General features: G+C 39.7%; 1 protein-coding gene across 2 annotated transcripts in view; it reads right to left on the bottom strand.

The window, feature by feature from the left end:
- Nucleotides 1-21,187, bottom strand: part of CWC22 (CWC22 spliceosome associated protein) — a 99,087-nt gene that overhangs the window by 66,483 nt on the left and 11,417 nt on the right. For both annotated transcript variants that reach the window (XM_078866026.1, XM_078866027.1), the window contains exons 9-10: nt 20,081-20,173; nt 19,242-19,326 (exon numbers count right to left, since the gene is read on the bottom strand). In XM_078866026.1, the coding sequence (XP_078722152.1) occupies nt 19,242-19,326; nt 20,081-20,173 (178 nt within the window). The remainder of the gene's footprint in view (nt 1-19,241; nt 19,327-20,080; nt 20,174-21,187) is intronic.

Below are 21,187 nucleotides of genomic sequence, written 5' to 3'. Positions count from 1 at the left end.
GTACACAAAGGCACACGGCACCAATACAAATGTGTTTGACGCACATCAGCTCAGGCAGGGAGTGAACACAATATTTTTTTTCATCAACAGCATTGTTGGTTGTAGCTTCAGGTTGAAAATGTCCAAGGGGAAAAAAACAGCATTTCCAAAGCCTTTGGTGGTTCTCAAAGCTTTAGTCATGATGCTCTTCACGACAAAAGTAATTCTTTATAGAGGTCTCGTCTCACGGTTGACTTACTGGGTACAACAGTAAATATCTTTTAACAACAAGCTGTCTCGGAGAAACATGGCCAGAGATAGTCAGGGGCCTATCTTCACTGACCTCCTGCGCCAGCTGAAGCAATGCCTGCCAAGCCATTGCTGATAAACTGCAAATTACAACAGGCAATTACATGCTGTCACTAGCTATGACCGTGGCCTACCTCCCTTTACTGTAACCAGGATGAATTACATCTCCGGAACAGCCCACTAATGCAGCGAGGCAATCGCTATTAATTACACGTGAGGTAATGTACATCCACAATGCACTGACAAAGAGAAACGCATGCAAAATCGTGAGTGGGTTATTTTAAAGAAACTACAGATACTCAATAGTTTACATCCTGTTGAAGGCTTCAGGGCTGAAGCTGCAACAATAAAAATCTCAGCTGATCAGAGATGTGTATTCCAGGTTTTGGCGATTTGTGTGTGTAGATGTCGTTTTCACCATGATTTAATTCATGAAGTGTTGACTTTTTTTAATGCACAGCGCTCTGTGATCTTTCAATGAAAGGTGCTGTATAAAAGATGAATTATTATTAATTACAAGACATGTTTGTGATGAGGTTCAGGTTTCATTTTTTTTATTTTAGTTCTGATTTCGCATATTTTTGGATTCCAATACATTATATGTTCATCGTCGTCACTGTTTTTTGCAACAAACATTTCTTTGTAACATGAAATCCCATTGGTGAAGAAATCGTTTGAACGTAAAACGTTGTGTATAATAATAACTTAAGTAATGTCACATCTTCTTGGTTCTTTCGGTAAAGTCACGTAGAAGGGAAGTAATAAAATAATAAAATAATTCTCACGACGTTTCGGCCACAATGCAAGCAGCCGCAAGCAGCCGTCCTCAGGCTGCTTGCGTTGTGGCCGAAACGTCGTGAGAATTATTTTATTGATTTATTTTTATTATTTTACTACTTCCCTTCTACGTGACTTTACCGAAAGAACCAAGAAAATGAATCCCTGTAGTCACGAAAGCTTTAAATCGAAATTTAATGTCACATCGTTGAAATTACATCACTTGTTTTGTGGGCAAAAGTGCAATACATGACGCCATGGAGAATAACTTCAAATACAGCCAAAATTAATTTAATTTCCGGACCATCTAAAATGTTGCATCTTGGCCCAATCTCCTCGATTAAATATAAAAATTGGGAACACATCTCCCCCCCCCTCTCCTGTGTGCACGTGAAATGTTTCAAATGTTGAGTTAGGAAGCAGACTTTTCAAACAAGGATTAATCCAGTAAAATTCAAGTGGTGATGAAATCATGATTCTAGAGTACTTTGGTTGGCAATAAAATCGGAGGGCTCGTTCATCACCCACTGATCAAAGTATCAACGTGTGTGGATGTCTTTGTTCACGTATAATGAACGCAAGTGAATCGCAACGCAAAAATAAGCACTCAGAAACATGTGTATCGTATAAAATAAAATGGCAGCGATAAATATTTTCCCGTACGCAATTAAATGTGGACCTTTTAACTTTCAATAGATTTTGGTTTGTAAAATTAAGTCAATGGTGTACAAACGGATGTATAAACAGCGGGTTACAAGATGCTTCGTGTACCTTTAAAAGAACAGAATGGCAATAACAGCAGCATATTTGTTTGGCGTGCTTTTGGTGTCCTATTGCGCGGGCATGCAACAATTGCTTTTGTAAACCTCAGAATATCATCTACAAAAGGCCAAAAAAAACCAAGGATTGAAATGTCAAACATGTAGGATGGATCAAAGAAAATCAACAGTCTTGTCTCCTTTAACCTTTGAACTGTGATATTGACATTATGATACTTTCCCCCTGAATGGCAAAACTCAATACTGTGCCATCTTTACTGTTTAACCTGTGAAAATCTTCTTTCTTGGCTTTTAAAATAATGAAATAAGTATCACGTTGGATCCCTTGACTTCAGCACAACAAACCTCATTTAACGCAGCCATGAACCCCGATTGAGACTTGATGATGTTGTTCAATTCCGCCTTTTTTCACCCCGATTGCAGCCTGGCGACGCCGTTTGAAGCCTTAAGATAATCTCGACCACACATAATAAACGTAGCTAAAATCATATAAAGGACCGCTTTTTTTATCAGAAGCGTTGAGGTTTATTGCGCTATTGATGCGAGTTCTGACGCCGCAAGAGAAGGGTACAGCGCAGTTATTTCTTGCTCACGCCATGGCTGGCACAAGGGGATTCAACCCACGAATAATTTTTGGCCTACTCTTCCACGCTGGCCAGACGCCCTCACAAGGGGTGGAAGTACCCCGCACGATATCATCTGCCGACCTGTGGTGTTACCCATTTAGCCTGCTGGGTGGACAGAGGCTGGGGGATTTCAGAAACTTTCCCACTTGTTCAACTGCCTGTGGGCAGGGGGTTAAATCAATTGCGCTAACCATGAAAAGTAGAGCTACAGTATGTGTTCCAATAAAAAAATGTAGGCAACTTGGTTTAGGATGAATAATGAAAGAGGAGTGAGAGGTGGTTAGTTGGCTCTAAGGTCAGAGCACTAAGCCATCACTGCTCAGTTCCTGGATTTGAATCCAGGCAGTCCCCCACAATTAAACTGGGTTCTCTAGTGAGTCACAAGTTGAAGGTTTTCACGCCTGGCCATGAATGACTGCTTAAAAACAACCCATAATATTAAGTGTTTTTTTATTACTGAATTGCACAAAAACAATTTCAAACAATTTCAAACAATCTCCTAGTATAGTGCTGGGTAAAGTGCAGTCCCGACTGTGAAATCAATAGAGGCAACGCGAATGATTCCTCAGAAGTCAAGTAAAATCATCTCGACTGTGGACCCTTTTACACTTGGAACGCACCCATCCTGTGAGCATTCCAAATGGAATTATGGATCTTATGACATGACACCGATCGCAAAATTGGAATAAATCGGGGGTCAACTTGCGAAAGAATGTTTTAAAAAATTAAGGACGGTTTAAACATTCTTAATTTTAGAACTTTCGTGACTGCAGGAATTATTATTTGGTTCTTTCGGTTAAGTCACGTCTAAAGATAAAATAATAAATTAAATTAAATAATAGAATACGACGTTTCGATTGCAACACAAGCAATTATCATCATTGATACTTAAAATGGTAATTAATCGTGCATCATGATAAAAAAGTGCTAAAAACGTCCATTCAGTTTCTGATTGGTAAAAGTGGGATGAGACAACCACGATCTAAAACAAATATGAATCTTGCACAATGTGCTAAAACTCAAAGGTCAGACCTGGCATCGGAAAGAACAGTGATTAAAGCAGTACAAAAACCAGGTCCATTTTCACACTTTAGTAAATATAACACTGAAGCCAGTTGTTTCATCTAAAGAAATCCCCCTTTGGTGACAGTGATTCAACAGAGAATGGAAGTAACTTTTTGTGGCACAGACATTCCTGGTCCCCACGCTCCCAAAGCAATTTGAAGCTACGCTTTGCCTTCCTGCAGCAACACAACTCCCCGTGGAATACGCTCCAGCTGGAAAGAATTAGATTAAAACCTCTCGCAGTGATATATAGCCAACCGGCTTCCCAGCACTGGCTCAGCTTATGACGTCCAATAAAAGCAGAGTGTCTTCGCCGCAATTTCATATGAAGAGATGCAGTAGCAGAACCTCCCCTTAAAAGGAGTATATGTTGAGTTTATAATGGGACTGCCGTTTTAGAGATTTTTCTAGAAACTTGTCATTTTGGCCATGTTCATGAAAAAAAAACATTTTACCTTAATCCTAAACTGATCAAATTTAGTAAACCTAAAAAAGGGGACATGAAGCCCCTTTAGACAATTTCCAAATATGTCGATTATCATAAAAAAAAGACTCATTCATTACCTTTACGAGTATTTGTGCTCATGCAAATTGTGACCACGTGATCTACACATTAACGACAATTTTCAGATCATTTTAAGGATTGCATTTTATGTTATTCTGTACTAAAAATGCTTCATGCAAATTACACAGCACATTAGTTTCATGTCAATGTTTAGCACCACACTACAGCACGCTATTTTATCCCCCTTAAGTGGCTGACATGCTTTGCATCCACAGTGCTTCACGAGCATTAAAAGCTCATCACCTGCTTTAAAAACACATTCTGCAATCACCTACCTGTTCCCACACAATTACGAGAATACAGTGTGCAAAAATGCAACTTCTTTCTCGAACATACCCACCGGGATAATAACCAAATTATAATTTATCTTTCTTTGTCTCCTTCCTCGGTTTTTATCCCGATGGTGCTAACGGATCGGTGTCATGAGATGCAGAATCCATTCCATCTCTCGCACGGCAGCGCAACCCTTCTTCATGTTAGAGAACAGCTCACGGATGCGGATATCAAAGAGCTACCACTGAAATTCCTTCAAGCGACCTCTGGTATACAGTAGAGATGAGCACTGTCGTACTCAATGTACCAGTCAAACCGATATGACAGTCAAACCGATATTTTAAATTATCAGAGGTGGAATAAGTCAAATTAAGTGCGCATCCAAATCTAATATGATGGGGCTTTTTTGCGCAGTGATTGATGACTGGGGCTGAGACCATGAATTCACGAAACCCAAATTTGAACCCTGCATCTCAGCATGCGGATATCTGAGCCACCCAGCCACCATAATTAATATTTATTTTTAAATTACTTTTTCACAAGATTTGTATGACTTTAGAAAAAAGAAATTAGACAATAAGCAAAGGTGCATTAACGCAATTGAATGTAAAATTATCATTAATATTCGACACATTACGTATACTGTGGATTAGTAAAAACATGTTTGGCGCAAACAGGTACATCGGCTTTACCTCACCGTGAGCAGCGATTCATTGGTGATGACAAATAAAAGGTGAGCGAACACATGCAAAACAAGAGCGGCAACTTCAGATGTGTTTGCATTTAGACTAAAATAACACAAACTGGATTGTATCCTATAAAGGTATTGGGTGGGGTGGAGTGGCAGTGCAATGGCTTAGTGCACTGTGCTATCAGCCTGGCTACCTGAGTTTGATACCCAGCCACAGTTTACCATCAGTGGTGAGTGACATCTGAACTGGTCCTGGGCAATCCTCATCATCCCACAATGACCATCGTGGTGACCTGATACTAAACAACCACATGAACGCCAATGCAATGGCGAGGCCAACATCTATCAATGGATTGACAAAGGTTCTAAATAATGATTACGAGAGAAGTTTTATCATGCACATATAATGAACCAGTGGTAAAAGACAATGGCATCCCACTTATCCAATACTGGGGCAAAGCACCATTGTTAATCTTAATTTCAAATGCATTAAATGTCTTCTTCACTTTCAAGTTAGGGTAGAGCAGTGAACAGTTCAACATAAAATATTCAGGAACCTTTTAAAGTACAAATCTGTGCATCTGCGAGATGCATTCATTGGTTATTTTACTTATTTAAAACATGCAGGTTAGAGTTAAATGATTCATTTTGTGCTATGCATGTTGAAATACAATGCAATCAGAGCATTACTATTAGCACGCACCGTATGGTGCCAAAGAAAATGCCCAAATCTTTAATCCCGTCCCACTAGTTTGTCGGTTGCCCGAGTAGAATAGAATAAAAACGTGACTGCACCAAGAAAAAATTAACCCGTAAAAACAAAGTTTTCACTATAAATCCTTTATATGCGTGGCGGCTAGAGTCCTCTCGTCCTCTGGCTTGAGATGGCTGCCACCTATGGGTCAGATTATTGCCTGCCACCATTAAGAAATTGGTAATTAAATATAATTTTTTTTTCCTAAAAAGTGTAAAGTTCTGGAAAAAAAATTTCACGAAAATAAATTGTCAAGCACAACGAGTCTGTGTGCAAAATGTCAGCTCGATTGGATCACAGGAAGTGGGTTAAAAAACGACCGAAAGATTTGCACGGTCGTAAGCGCGCAAGCAAGCAAGCGAATTTAATATAAAGGATTTAAAAAGACTGCACTTCCAAACAATGTAATGTAGTACGGTAATTTAAATTCTCATTGCTCCAAGAATACATGACAGAATGTGCCCTTAAATTATATTTCATATTTTCAAGTGTTCAAAGGTTATGTTAATTTCCAACACAATAACAATGACTGGAAAGCCTCCACATTATTATACTACGGTCTTCAATTATTCCAATATCCATTTATTTTTCACGAAATATTTAATGAAATGTTTAAGTACTGTATTTTATAGCTATACGAGCACTCTGTCAGAAATCGCACATACACTTTATTTATCACCATTGCAAATTAATTCTACAACCTATCGTAAACTGAGAGACAAGATATGTAAAATACGAAATCGGAAAGTTAAAGATGTTAGAACGTGTTAGCTATGTACAAAAAACACAAAGTGCTTTTGGAGCTCAAAAACACTAAACACTGGGAACAAATATTTTAATTTGAAGTGCTTTGTGCTAAGCTTTTGGGCTAGGTACTTATTATCACGATGCCACAGCAATCATAAAAAATGGCTCAAAGTTTTCACAACTCGATGAAGGTACCAGGCAAAAATATCTACCGTTTTTAGCTTCACGCACGCGCAATGGAACAGATTATACCAGAAAGGCATAGATGTTCGAAAATAACTACACACGCCAAGAGGGAAAGCCAAATATCAGCAAATGGCATGCTTGTCTAGTTATGCCATGTGTGTGCGCTGGAATTGAGAAACCAACTGTGTTTTACTGGCCGAGTGCTGCTTATTGAACCAACATAAGCAAATTATCGGTCAATGCGACCGAACAAATTAGGAGAACAAAGAGATGTAATGGATCAAAAACCTTTAAAAACGTACCCTAAATGTAGGCTTAAGCACGGGTTAAAGCTTTGCTTTAATGCGACTACAGAGAACAATCAGTATTGAACCAAGTGTAACATTTTCCAAGTTGCCAACAAAGTTTTCTTTTTTAAAGGTACTGATGTTTTGCTCGGCATCGATCAATAGATAAAAACGTTAGCGGTTAGAAAGGTCATCTTAATTGTTGTTGTTCTAAATGTTGAGGTCACTTTTATTAGCTTATTTTATTGCCGGTGGAAAAAACACAATGTCTTCAAGACTCCAGTGTCCAAAATCTCTGAACTATCTTTCACAAGTGAAACAAAAATATTTCATCAATCAAACTACTCTCTCGAGACTGGTCTCTTTTCCCCACCCCCATGCCCAATTTAAAGTAGCACACCCCCAAATGTACTTGAAAATATATATAACGAGATGCAGATTAGTTTTCCATTTACGAAGCAGTAATAATAAAAAAATTTGTATTACACTGAGGGACGGCTGCTTGCCACAAAGCAAGAATCCGTCCCTCAGGTGAAGAAACAGGTCTGTCGGAAAGACAGATTTGTTTCTTCACCCGAGGACGGCTGCTTGCGTTGTGGCCGAAACGTCGTGAAAATTTTATATAATTATGTTTTATTTTGTATTATTTTATTATTTCCCTTCTACGTGACTTTACCGAAAGAACCAGGAATATGAATCCCTGCAGTCACGAAAGCTTTAAATCGAAATTCAAGTTTTAAAGTTACAAGTGAAATGTTTCCTGACAAGTAAACGTGCAAGTTGCGCGTACATTTTTTACCGCAGTACGAAATAAGCACTGCCACTGCAAAGGGGAGATCACAGCTGAAATGCCATCCAATGAGTTGCACCAGCAACCATCGCAAGCCCTCATGCATATACAGCGACGTTTCTTTTTTGCTTCCCATTGGGATCATCTTACAGCGACTCCCATATATGTATGAAGATGCCCTCCGATTACACTGGTCACACTTTCTCTGGCATCAGGTATTCCAACGGTTTTAAGGTAATTTTGGGGTGCTGATTCCAAATCTGGCATCAGTTTTTGTCTATCACATCAGGTTTTTGAGATATTAAATATTGCATTTTCAATAAAAACTGCAGAAGAAAGATATTAAATAAATGTGGATATCTACATAAAATTATATTATAAACACACTATCCTAAAAATACAGCACCATATTTTAACACTAAAGCAGTCACTGACTCGCAACAACTTGCAATCATAAGTGACATAGTTAATTTCGGGTAAAATCAATGAAAATGGGGTATGCCGATAGCATAAAAATTAGATGTGATAGAGCAAATCTGAGATCAGATTTGGAATCAGCAGCCTGAAATTAGTCTAAAACAGCTGCAAAAGTGCAGGCCAGAAAAATGTTTTTTTTGTTGACCAGTGTTAGCACGGTTGGTCCGTGCCTCCGATTCGCACGGTTGGCTACGTACGGTGCGGAAGAAATTCCAACATACATGTTATACTCAAAAAAATTCCCACAATGCTCCGCAGAAGGTTATTTAATGTGAAAGTAATTATATAAAGGGCATCATTGATTTCAGGTGCAAAAACAAATGCATGTCACACTTTACGGAAAGGTCACGTGCAAGGCAATTTGAAATTACAAATGGCAGAAAAAAATTGAATTGTGCAACCACTGCATCAGACCACCCCAATAAAATGGATGTTTTTATTCTTACCAGCCCACCCCCTTAGCATATTTATTATTTCAATTGCTGATTATTTTCACAATATTATTTCAGTATTGATTGTTCACACGCCAACAAGAGCACCCGTGTTACCATACCGTCACAGTGCTCCCCACAAAACATGAAGCTAAATATCCTCAATAAACTCAATATGCATGTCCATTTGCAAGATACAGTTCCTTTTCTCTGGTGGTGGTCAAATGCTTGACTGAATGGCCCCATCTCTCTGAGAAAACTAATCACCCACCAACGCTGCTTAAAGTCTTAACCCAAAACCCATTATTCTTAGTTGACCTTCATGCTGACCTTTCCAGCACCAATTATCTGACGCATCAGTGAAAGCTTTGTAGTGCAGAAAGACTGAATATTTCCCCAAGCACTAACGCGTTAATGCAACTCAGCCTGGTAAACTGCAGGGTTGAAAGGAAAGAAAATCTTGTCACGATAGTTTTGTCCGCACTTATCTATGAAAAACATCAATTCCCCAGGCTAACTAAGCAGTGTGCAGAACAAAATATGTAGGTGTTAATGCACACATGCAGACTCTCCTCGAGTCAATATTAAATGCTTAGCAGTAATGGATTGCTTAGGGGTCTTATTTTCAATGCAGCTATAATATTGGCAATAACCAAGTTGGAAGCAAATGGTGCTCACAGCATGGGTTTCTGTGTAAACAAAGCATTGCACCCCGGATAAACAAAATGCTGCAAAAACATTTTTATTTTATAAAAAAAAATCCTACCACTTTTGAGCCAAACGTACACGAAATAAATAGCACACACGAGAACACATTTGCAACCACGACGGGAGCTAAGGCATCTTCGGGGCTGAGAATGACGCTCGAGTAAGATTAAACAACTTGCTCTTCCTCTTGTAACATTGATCTATCGGGCTTCAATGGGCCTTTAAGCGCCACCAATAGCTCAGCGTGGAGAACATTTTAAAGACCTCCCCATGGAATACACAACACACATCGCCAGAGCATATTTTGCCTGTAGCATGTAAAAAAAAAAGTAAACACTAATATCAAAGGCTCAACGGATGCAGAAATACTGTACTCTGAATCTATGAGTAGTTTTTGCATCAATGATAGATTTTTCCCTTGGCTTTTTAATGCAAGGTACTGATAATATGGTGAGCTCCAAAGACAAACATTTGTGCGGTCTTTATCTCGTGGTGATGGTCTGCTCTGTACATTGTGCTTTGGTATCACAAATCTGTAACAATATAGTAAGTGATCAAAGTGACATATGACAAAGTGTAAGTATAGCTCCGCATTCAACAACCCCCTCCCAAAAGCATTTCCTCGTGTAAAAAAAAATATATACTTGAAAGAGTGACAACCATGAACAATGTTACATGGATAATTATGGCAAGACATCAGCATTAACAGCAAAAGTCAAGCTATCTATAATTAATACATCAGCAAAAAACCTTTGTGAAAGCTAATAAGTAATTTAAACCGTGTTTTAACGTCTCTTTTTTATGACGAGCAAACCTGAACCTTGTATCCAGATATTTTTTGACCATATTCTGTGCAAAAAGCCATACATCTCGTTTTTTAGCACTCGATAGCCGAGTAATGGGGACATTCAGCCATCGCATTACCTGGCTATTGTGCACGGTCTATGAGCATAATTCTAAAGCGTATAATATACGATGTACCCCCCTACCCCCCCCCACTAACTTTACAGCTTTTAATTTAACACCAAGAATGTAAATAATACAAGAGTTCTCAATATTCTGTTAACAAAAAAAGAATGTGCCCGGAAAAATAAATACCTACATTCAATGTGGCATACACGTTTATGACTGTGCAATTACATCACAGTAGCTTGCGGATCATTTTTAAAAGCCACACATTTTCATTTGCACAGTTCGTAATTTTGCACACACGCAAAAAAAGGTCACGCGGGATTTTGCACGTCAGTGATATGCCTAACAATGGTCCCAACTACAAGGAATGGCCAATGTTAATGTCACAGGTTTAATGAGATGCTAAAACCTTTCCATGCTTAACATGCAACAAAAAAACAAGCTCATGGAAGAAGGGTGGAATTTAATTGCACTGGTATCTGCATACATTCTTTTGTTCAATGCCTCAAACGAGCGAGGCAGAACAGATGCTGATATGCATGCTGAAAACAGCGCTCTGTTAATTACCTGCAAGCATCAGCCAAAACAATAAGTTGGACCCCCACTGATAAAAAAAACGCACTCCCATACTCCGCTTGCTTTGTTGAGCACTTTATTTTCATTAGCCTAAGCAGCAGGGTTCCATGAGAATGCTGTAAAAAATATCTGTGATTTTACGAGAGCCAATAAAGCTTTGCATGTCACCCTGCCACTTTAAGATGTCAATAACACAACCAATCTTGCTTTGGTGGTGTAAAAAATTATTTTACCGTTTTAGTCGCCTTTTTAGTCACCTCAAAGTGAGAACCAAAAAAATCCCGATTGCGAACCGCATTCGCTTTAATTGCATAGCCTTCACCGTGTGAGGTTGGCTTGGAAACTACATAGACCCCCCCCCCTCCATTTCCTGCTGTTTTCTGATCATCGATAATGACCCCCTCCCCACATCTCTCCTCCACACAACCCCCACCCCACACACAACACGCCAAACATTCCTTGCTCATCACCCCCCCCCCCAACTCTCAGCTGCTTACGAATATTTTACATAAAGACTGATGGATGTGCTTTTGCAGACCATATTTAACTTCATAAAAAAAACATATATATAACTGAATTGGTTACAATAACTGTATATTCAAAACACATTGCATGCTGTGGTCGATGGTTTTCTCTTGAATTTTTTTTGAAGTAGACCAATAAACCCCTGCTTAAAGACGCCAGCTTCCAGGACGATAGGGCTACATGCAACAATAAAAAAATTATTCCGAATAAAATGAAGCAACTATTTATTATTTATCATTGCACGTTCCTCTGAGGAGCTCATTTCCCTCCCAGAATGGCATCCGCGGTGCGAAACCTCTAAGTGATAGCAGTGACGCGAAATTGCATATACCACAATTAGCGTTCCATCAGAGAGACGGCGAGATTCGGCTCGCGCAATTTAGTCCCCGCGATTGGAAGGAAGTCGGTGTCTGTTACGTACTAATGAGCAGTTTAGGAACCAATTTTGAATACAGAATGAGAGCAACAATAATTGTTTCACAAATCCTAGAGGTTTCCACCCCCCGCCCCCCTCTTGACAATTTAATTATTTTCCCAGGACACGAGAAATTTGTAAAATTAGAGCATCTTCTACTCTGTAGAATATGATCACCACCTTTGGGGCATTTCTGCAAATAAGCATACTTAAAAGACATTTCAGCATTCTCGATTGCGTGTTAACGAGCACAAACATGCAAATAAAAAAAAATCCAACCATTGCAACACGTCTGCCTTACAGATCACAGCTACGTAACCAACAATGCGATTCAGAGAATAAACAATAGCCAAGCATCTCTACTAAAATAATTGAGACTATTCACAAGCAGAAGCTTTGATCGAGAAAATGACAAATCTCATGGAAACCGCTACAAGAGATTAACACGTAGGCTTTCGCGACCAATATCATCCACAATAAAGTTTTATTTGTTAGATCGCTTAAGAGTTTTACACGACAAAAGCAACAAACTAAATGACACCTTGCGTCCACGAAAATGAATTTCAACGTAACCAAACGAACCGCAAATTCGGTTAATAATAAAGCATGCTGAATACACGAGGCTTTAATGAAGCAATGGATTCACTAAGGATTGTGAATTATTATAGTTTTAAATGTTCAATTTGTAATGAGTATTTTGAATATTGAGCCATGATTTATCCACTGCTAGACGGAGGCTTGCCTAAGCCATCACCTATTTGTCTCGCAAAACAAGAATCCATATAGCTCCTATACCCAAGCTTCTGTTGTCAATCCACCCCCCGCAGTGGATGTGTTCCCTTCTGTTGGCTGCAAATCCATCATTAGTCTCGACCACCATTTATAGCGAATGCTCCTGCCCAAGCACACTTTTCTCGAGTAAAAATTACATTGTTTACCTGCATATGCTGTCTATCACATATATTCCCGTTTCTGTCTCTGTAATTCCCAAGCGTGCACCTTTGCACTCATCACGTTTTATTTAATCACAATTGCTTTGTCAATTTCTTTGCACAGAGATAAGTAAAAGCATTCCTTCCTCCGTGTAACCTATGCGATACATCTATGAACTCAGTCTTAGCTAAAGACAATTCACATCACATCAACGTGAATTATGAGAATGATACAATTCATCTTTTGTCTCTGAAGTTATTTTATACAATGCGGTCTGGTTTCCTAATAAATGAAATGGCCTGAAAAACATCGTAAAAAGGATTAAGATTGAGTCACGGTAAAGCATTTTTTTTTCTCAAGTCCAACGTTATCACACAGTTAGGCTGAAATACTACCTAGGTTTTGGCAACAAATCTTTACAAGGTAACACTGAGTAGCAGCGGCCTTTGCATAAAATGACCTTGGCTTCAGATGAAGTGCGAAAGCATCACTTGTCGAGTGCAGTGCAAAGCCACTGTGTAAAAATATTACGCGGGTTACCCATACCACAAAGACCACCAATCTCACGGGGAAAAAGGCAAACCTTCGGGCAATTGACCGAATCGCAAACGTTTGGTCCACCATTCCTTAGAAGATTCCTCGCAGTCGAAAGCGAGACTCTATATTAAGCAATGTGCAATATTTTATACTTCGTACACAATGTGGCTCCTCAATTTTAAATAAATCAGTACGGTACAAGCAAAATATGAATTGCCAATTCATCAAACACACGTAGCGATAATCAGTAATTAACAGCCATCGGCAGCGGCTAATGAACTGAAAAACATCGAGGAAAATAATTTAATTCAAATCGTGTTTGATATTGCAGAGGGACATCTTAAATGTGAGACACAATAGGGACACACATTCCCATAATAAATCATCTAAATACAAAATACCCAGATGATGTACAGCCTTCAGGTTGGCTACATAGATGTGAATGCCTCGGATAAAAACTAAATAGTGTGCCAATTCTACTTTGTATTCGTTATTTCTGACAAAAGCACCGCTATTTTGTAAGGAACCATTATAGTATAAAAAGAGACCGTTGAAATGGACTATGCTTTGTGTTTTATCCAGAAACCAAGAAAGTAATTTAATTTTAAAGTTGTATCACATTATCCATCCTACAATAAAATGTGTTACGGGAAAATTGCTTTATTCAGGCGTTCTTCACAAACGCCAACAATTACTCTGACATTATTTGCAATGCCATTGCAACCCAAAACATAGCCGAGACAAAGCTTCCACGAAATTTCTGCAGGCAAATGCTTCCCCGGGTGACAAAACCATAAATTGTCAACATAAACCACTTCACTGTAATCTCTCATTGTGCATGCATGGGGCCTGTGCTTGTCACTCTTGGATTGTGACGGGTTTTTTCCACTGTATTTAAGTTCAATAATTCGAGTTCAGAGTAATTATTAAACGTCAATGTCTATGACAGATGAGCGTTATCCTTTAAACGGAGAAATTGGATTTGATAATTAACACGAAATGTGCTTTCTTGACAGACAAAAAGGTGCTTCCGTGACCATAAACAATGGCGATCTAAAAAGAGGCATCGTACGTGCAGCAACATCGGACTGCAAGGTCTGGAGAGGCTCACTTCCAGGAGTGGATTGGAAAAATAGGCCTTACATCGTGATGTCATGTGACATGCAAGGCATGATGGGAGGACTGAGCTTTGATCAAAATACATTAGTCAATAACACTGCCATACACATTCCTGCGGAGGGAGCTGGTAGGAACGTTGGGTTGCTCGGTCAATGGCCAGGGTCAACGGTGGCGTGGTGTGTTCTGCAAATATGGCCGACTGTGATGGCGGGCACAAGCCGGCGTGAGTAGGTTAAATGTTGAGTTTTATAAGGGCACCACGGGGTGACCAGCCCCTCCCCACCCAGCCCCACCACTCCCACCCAGCCCCTCCCCACCATCCCCTCCCCACCCAGCCCCTCCCCACCCAGCCCGACCCCTGCAATTTTTAGATGCACGACGGACAGACATAATAATCCCCTGTGGGCTGGTGGAACCAGGTGGTTCCTACCAGTAAAATATATATAAAATAGGTGATGTTAGGGCAATTACCCTTTTTCAAAGCACATGACTGTATGTGCTTGAAGGGCGATGGCCTGAATTATCAGCTTTTTTTTTCTTCATTTAAGGCCAAAGTGTTTTTTTATGAAAAAATGTAACTGCTTTGTTAATTGTGCTTGTGCACCACTGCCAACACAGCGTCGCCAAATAATTTGCTTCATTGTTACAACAATTTCCCATTTGCCATGTCTGGAAATAATCGTGTGTGTGTGTGTTTTATTAGCATTACTGAGATACTGGTCATTTACGGAAAGAGTCAAAATTGATTTGTTCACTCCAAGGCAACTCTTCAACAAGCTGATTTCAACTGCATGCTTTTCATTTACACTCACTATTGTGCAATGTGTTCATATACGTATTTAACTTACATTAACACAGTATAAAATACATCAAAGTTGACATTCATAATATATAATGGATATATACAGACAATAGAAAAACTGTGCAAGGACGACCTTCTGATGAAAGATAAAGAGAACAAATCAAGTCCAAGCTTGCTGATGAAAAATATTGATCTTGAATACCAATCATCTGAAAATATTTGACCCTAAAATTTCCAATTTCTTTTACATCTAAATCATGTGGAAATGCTGATATGGCACCACATGCTCTGTACATATGCAGGTTTGGATTATTAACAATTTTCAAAAACAAATAAAAGGTAATGGGTATAATGATAAGCCATAAAATTATATACTACAAACTTAAGTCTCACTGGCTAAAAACTCTAAACACAATGGGTAATGTTTTCTGAGGTAAACTATGACATCACCATGTGTGTGGAATGCAGCAATCATTTAACTAGTTTCGTGCCCGAAAAAATGTACACTTTTTTTCAAGGGAAGACCTTTATAATTGCATTTATATACGAGGGGATACATTAATTTATTCATGATGTAGGTGTATGGACATCGTGGACACCATTTGGATGTGGTTGCAGTACCGGCCCTAGAGGGGCTCGGTGAGCGCTGACTGACAGTGCTGGATGGCACCACGCTCTGCGTGCAGTGCCAGCCCCTACAGGATAGGGTGTGGGAGTGACGGCCATGGGGTCACTAAGGGCCATGACACTCTGATTGACCCGAGAGGACACGTGACCGGTAAAGTCTACACAGGGCCCCCAAGTGGGGGCTAGGGGTGGTCACGAGATCCTGGTCGAGGATTCTAGGTGGTCGTGGCTAAGGGCGGAGCCAGCCACGCCACAGAGGATATAAGCCGGGTCCCCGAGAGGGACCGGCTGCTGTTGTTCATCCTGAAGAATCTATGTTCTACGTCCTACAGAGTCACCAACACGTGGACCTGGACCCAAGCTGTGGTCCGGTCCGTTATAGCTCGTTACAGTGCAATTAGTGTAGTTAGCCTGGTGGTCACCACCATAGGTTGTTATCCTGTTGAGGGGCAGCTACCCCGTGTGTTGGTGTTAATAAATGTGTTGCCTTCAAAGAGTACGTCTGCGACTCAGTTCAACTCGCTGCATAGGTATGCGCTATTTTAAAATGTTGTCTGTGAAACCTGCACACACTGGCTTAAGTCTGGGGAATTCTCTGGCAGGATCGTTAATGTTTACTGACAGTAATCAAGGCATCTTGGTAATTCACCATCTAAATTCATCATCTAATTCATCATCTAAAGAATAACAGTTTGTATTTTGAAGTACAACACTACACAAATAGTTCTCAGAAATATTTTGTATTATGACCAACAGATAATGGTGTCAGTGATTTTGATTCAAATTGGCCATGTTGTAATATATAGTTATACAGTATGCAGAATGTTTCAGTCCTTGGTCCATCTGCTATTAAATCAAGGCCTCCTCCATATTGTGTCGGTGATGGGTTTGTTTAACCATACTTCGCCGCACTGGTCAGGGAGGGTTGGTGAAACGGGAATAACCCGTGAAATGGTTCAGAGATCACACACTGTTAATGTTAGCTGTAGAGAAAAATCGAACTCAGGTCACTGGATTCATCACATGCAGGGAAATTAACCGCTGAAACACTAATTTCAGAATCAAAATACAGTAAAACCGTGGATTGCGAGCATAATTCGTTCGGGAAACGTGTTTGTAACCCAAAGCACTCGTATATCAAAGCACTCGTATATCAGTTGTGATCACGTGACGCTCGGCAGACAAAGCGTATACACGTACTACTCGTATTGCAAGACCTCGCTCGTTTATCAAATTAATATTTATTTTAAAAATTTGCTCGTCTTGCAAAACACTCGCAGACCAAGTTACTCGCAATCCAAGGTATTACTGTATTAATTTATACTGGAGGAATTCGATGAGCTATGAAGCTATTTTTTACAGATGTCCATTAGGGGTGGGTCAGAACGTGGCAACAAACAGTACAAAACATGAGCGGAGTGTACAGTATAGGAGAGGTAAGCACGTTACTTACAAAATATAAAAATAAAACGAAAATATGTTTATCTTACTGGGTAAAGCCCACTGAGCTATTAGATTATTTTTCAGAATCCATCTGGCCACAAATTATAGCTCAACGAAGTGGCATATCATGTGGAAATTTATAGTAGCAAAAAATCTAAATATTATCAAGGCATGTTTCTAAGTAAGCAGAGAGAAACCGCAGTACCTGGAGAAAAAATACACACTGTCCGTGTGGTAAGAAATACAATGAAACATGTTGTCAAATAGTACCTGTTTGCCAAGCAGTCTGCATTTGAAATGTACGTGTTAAGAAATTGCGTTTCACATTGGCAGAGTTCGTGATTTGTACACCACATTGGAGAGCGGTATACTTGGCACAAGATAAAAATGGACAATAACGCAAGAGAGGACACTGTACACGAAGGATTTGAAAAAAAAAAGAGACAAGATCTGCACTCGTTACACACAAAGTGCTTGCCACAAATGAGCCACAATACCTTGATGATCTCGTCAAGGAGCATAAACCATCATCACGTAAACTCTGGTCATCCCCGCAGAGGCTTTTGGCTAGCCATCGAAAAAAAAACTATCACTGCATCGCACGCTTTCAGATGCGCTTCTGCGGCCAACTGGAATGCTCTTCCTTCCGATATTAAGAAGCCACTGGAGCTATGCACTGTTATATCTAGATTTAAAACTCATTTCTTTAGAAGTGCTTTTTGTTTAGTTTGTCCTTCACGCACACCTCCGATTAGCATGGTTAGCTACGTTACGGTGCGAAAGAAGTTCAACATTCATACCTATATGCACAAAAAGGAGAGGTGCCAAGAGAAATAGTAACCTTTTTCAAGTATGATCATAGCTTCTAAACAAAGCAGCTGTTTGAACATGTTTTTTTAATATAAAATTGGCGAGGGCTTTCAGCGAGTAAACTTTCGGCCCTCACTACATACCATTACCCCATGTTTGTGAAATCCACCTCCCCGACACATCGCGAACAACATTCTACACCGTACCGGTAATGCAAAGAGTACGAGCATTACTGAGCAACACACATTGGTATGCCGGATGGCTTGCAACACTGCCATTATAAAAACTGACAAGCGAATATTGAGAAAATGTGCTGTGCCATTTATTTTGAAGCTGCAGTTTATCAACTGTGTTGAAGAAAATTCTCACGTGGGATGAAGCATAACACATTTTCTGTGATGGAATATTACATTTTAGAAGACATTCTAAAGGCAGCCACATGTACCTGCTCAAAAACAATGTCCAAGATGCCAAAATGTTGTCCAAATTTATTTTTTTGTGTAAATCACTTCTCCCATACAAGTATGCTCTTTACAACTTGCTGACAGGTTTGATTTTCAACAATTATTTTACAATCTGCAGGTTTAAATACTCAGAACTATACAACTTATTTTTTTTTTTTACACTCGGGTAGCTGGATACAAGGATAGAATTCAAAGTCAAATATATTTTCAGGTACTTTCTCCAGTCGATATCCTATATTTCTCCCTTTGGGCTAGGTACTCGGTGTTCTAAAAATATATTAGCATATAAACGTTACTTGAGAATTCATTTTTAATTCCCCCTGTATTGGAGGTACAAGAACACACTGTTTTATTGCTGAGCAATGAGCCAGGTTTTCACACTGGAGTGCATGTAAATGCGTTTTACCAACAATTCCCCAAGTACACCAATGAACCACACATAAAAAATATACATCATGCATTGATGATAAAAAAACTAATTGCACTATAAAAAAAAATACTCAACACATTCATCAATAATAATAATGTCATAAAGGAACATACATATAATAGGTGATGTTACGGGCAGCTGCCCTTCTTCACAGCAAATGTAAAAAAACAGGATGTTTACTGCCTTCGTATCCATGAAACGTACCTGGACTGTATGGCAAGGTAGATGGTGCGACGAAAAGAAACCAGGTTTGTTTCTGTTTGGTCCAAAATTGTCATCTTTTGTTTCTCTGCAAGCGGAAAGGCAAGGTTGGTATTCACTTCAGGCATCATGGACACACAGTATAAACCATTTTTTTTTATCAACATTTGTTTATCATAAGACGTTTTTGGGTTAGAGCGTGTGAATATTAATGTGTCGTTAAACCTGCCACCACCCGGCACAGCTAAATTAGTAAGGTTTGTCAATTAAACAAAATGTGCCAATTCGTTACTAGTTCAGCACACCGTTGTGTTGGAGAGTAAACCCACAACATCTACAATTAGAGTAACGAATTGGCACGTTCTGTTTACATGACAAAGCTTACTAATTGGCTGTGTCGGGTGGTGGCGTGTTTAACGACACATTTATATTGACGCGATCTAACCCACAAACCTCTATCATGGATAATATTGGTCGCGAAAGCCTAAGTGTTAAACATTTGTTAAGATACACGCTTCTTGCGATTTCAAAAACAGGTGCTCAAATCAATTCGAAGTCCTTCTGTGCTCATATGAGCACCGAGGCAAAATTGCACATACCTATGGTGGGGATGAATATATCCATAGGATACCCACTATTAACTTCCCCACAAAGTGGTACTCAATTCGACTCCAGAGAGATGATGGGCTAAGTCAACCCGCGATCAAGGTTTAAACTCGCAACCTTCCGAGCCACCTGGCCGGATTCCCAGGTTGCTCTCAGCAGCAGTGGTAATTTGCAAGGTCGGTTACAATCAAACAAGGCAAATGGCTGCTGTGAGTGCAAGTGTCTTGTTCACTCACCTGCTTCCTCTTCATCCTCTTCTTCATCGTCGCTGTCACTACCTTCCCCCTCCCCGCTCTCGCCTTCCCCGCTGCTGCCTTCATCCAATATTTCTGTGGAGTGATTCAATGAAGCGAGTACATTACAGTATGTGCACATCGTCTAAAGCAGTTGTTTCTCAAACTTGTTTGGGCCGCGGGCCGCTCAGCCGATGCAAACATTTCCACGGACCACATGAACCAGAGCCAGCCCACCACCCCTGGTGACAAAACGCATTCACTTCTCTCTCTAAACGCCAGTAATACAAAATGATTAATATTACCGGAATATAACAAAAAAACGTCTACTTTTTTTTTTAGGGTTGGCATTTAGATCATACTAGCGGGAAGTACCCGGCATTGCCCGGGGGAAAAATATATTTCAAAACTTCTCTTAAAAACATAACATATACATACACAAATACTAAGCTATTGTGAAAGCCCGGCGTGCCGTTTTTCTGTCCATTTGTCCATCAACAAAATTAGAAGAGGGTTGCAGAAGTCCAAAAAGTTAGAAATGGGCGGTAAATAGTTGATCTAAAAGGTTTCCGAAAAATGTCGACCCCCTCAAAACATATTTTTACCCCCGCATAGGCATATATACCTACACACCCTACATACAAGAGAGTGAGTAGTATCTACTGACTATAGTAGTAACTAACTCTTTAGTAGTAACTTCTGACTCAATAGCAGTATCTGCTGACTCTATAATCATATCTACTGACCCTGCAGCAGTATATAACGACTATAGTGGTATCTACAGACTGTAGCATCATATACCGACTCTATAGTAGTATCTACTGACTATAGTCCTAACTACTAATTCTATAGTATTTGCTGACTCTATAGCAGTATCTGCTTACTCTAAAGCAGTATATGCTTACTCTACAGTAGCAGCTACCGACTCTGCAGTAGCAGCTACCGACTCTGCAGTAGTATCTACCTACTCTGCAGTAGTATCTACCTACTCTACAGTAGTATCTACCTACTCTATAGCCGTATCTACCTACTCTATAGCTGTATCTACCGACTCTATAATAGTATCTATCGACTCTATAGCAGTTAAGTACTAACTTAACAGAGTGCCGT

Source organism: Lampetra fluviatilis, chromosome 21 (assembly GCF_964198595.1).
Source record: "Lampetra fluviatilis chromosome 21, kcLamFluv1.1, whole genome shotgun sequence".
Lineage (NCBI taxonomy): Eukaryota > Metazoa > Chordata > Hyperoartia > Petromyzontiformes > Petromyzontidae > Lampetra > Lampetra fluviatilis.
This window is presented reverse-complemented; position numbering and strand designations above follow the sequence as displayed.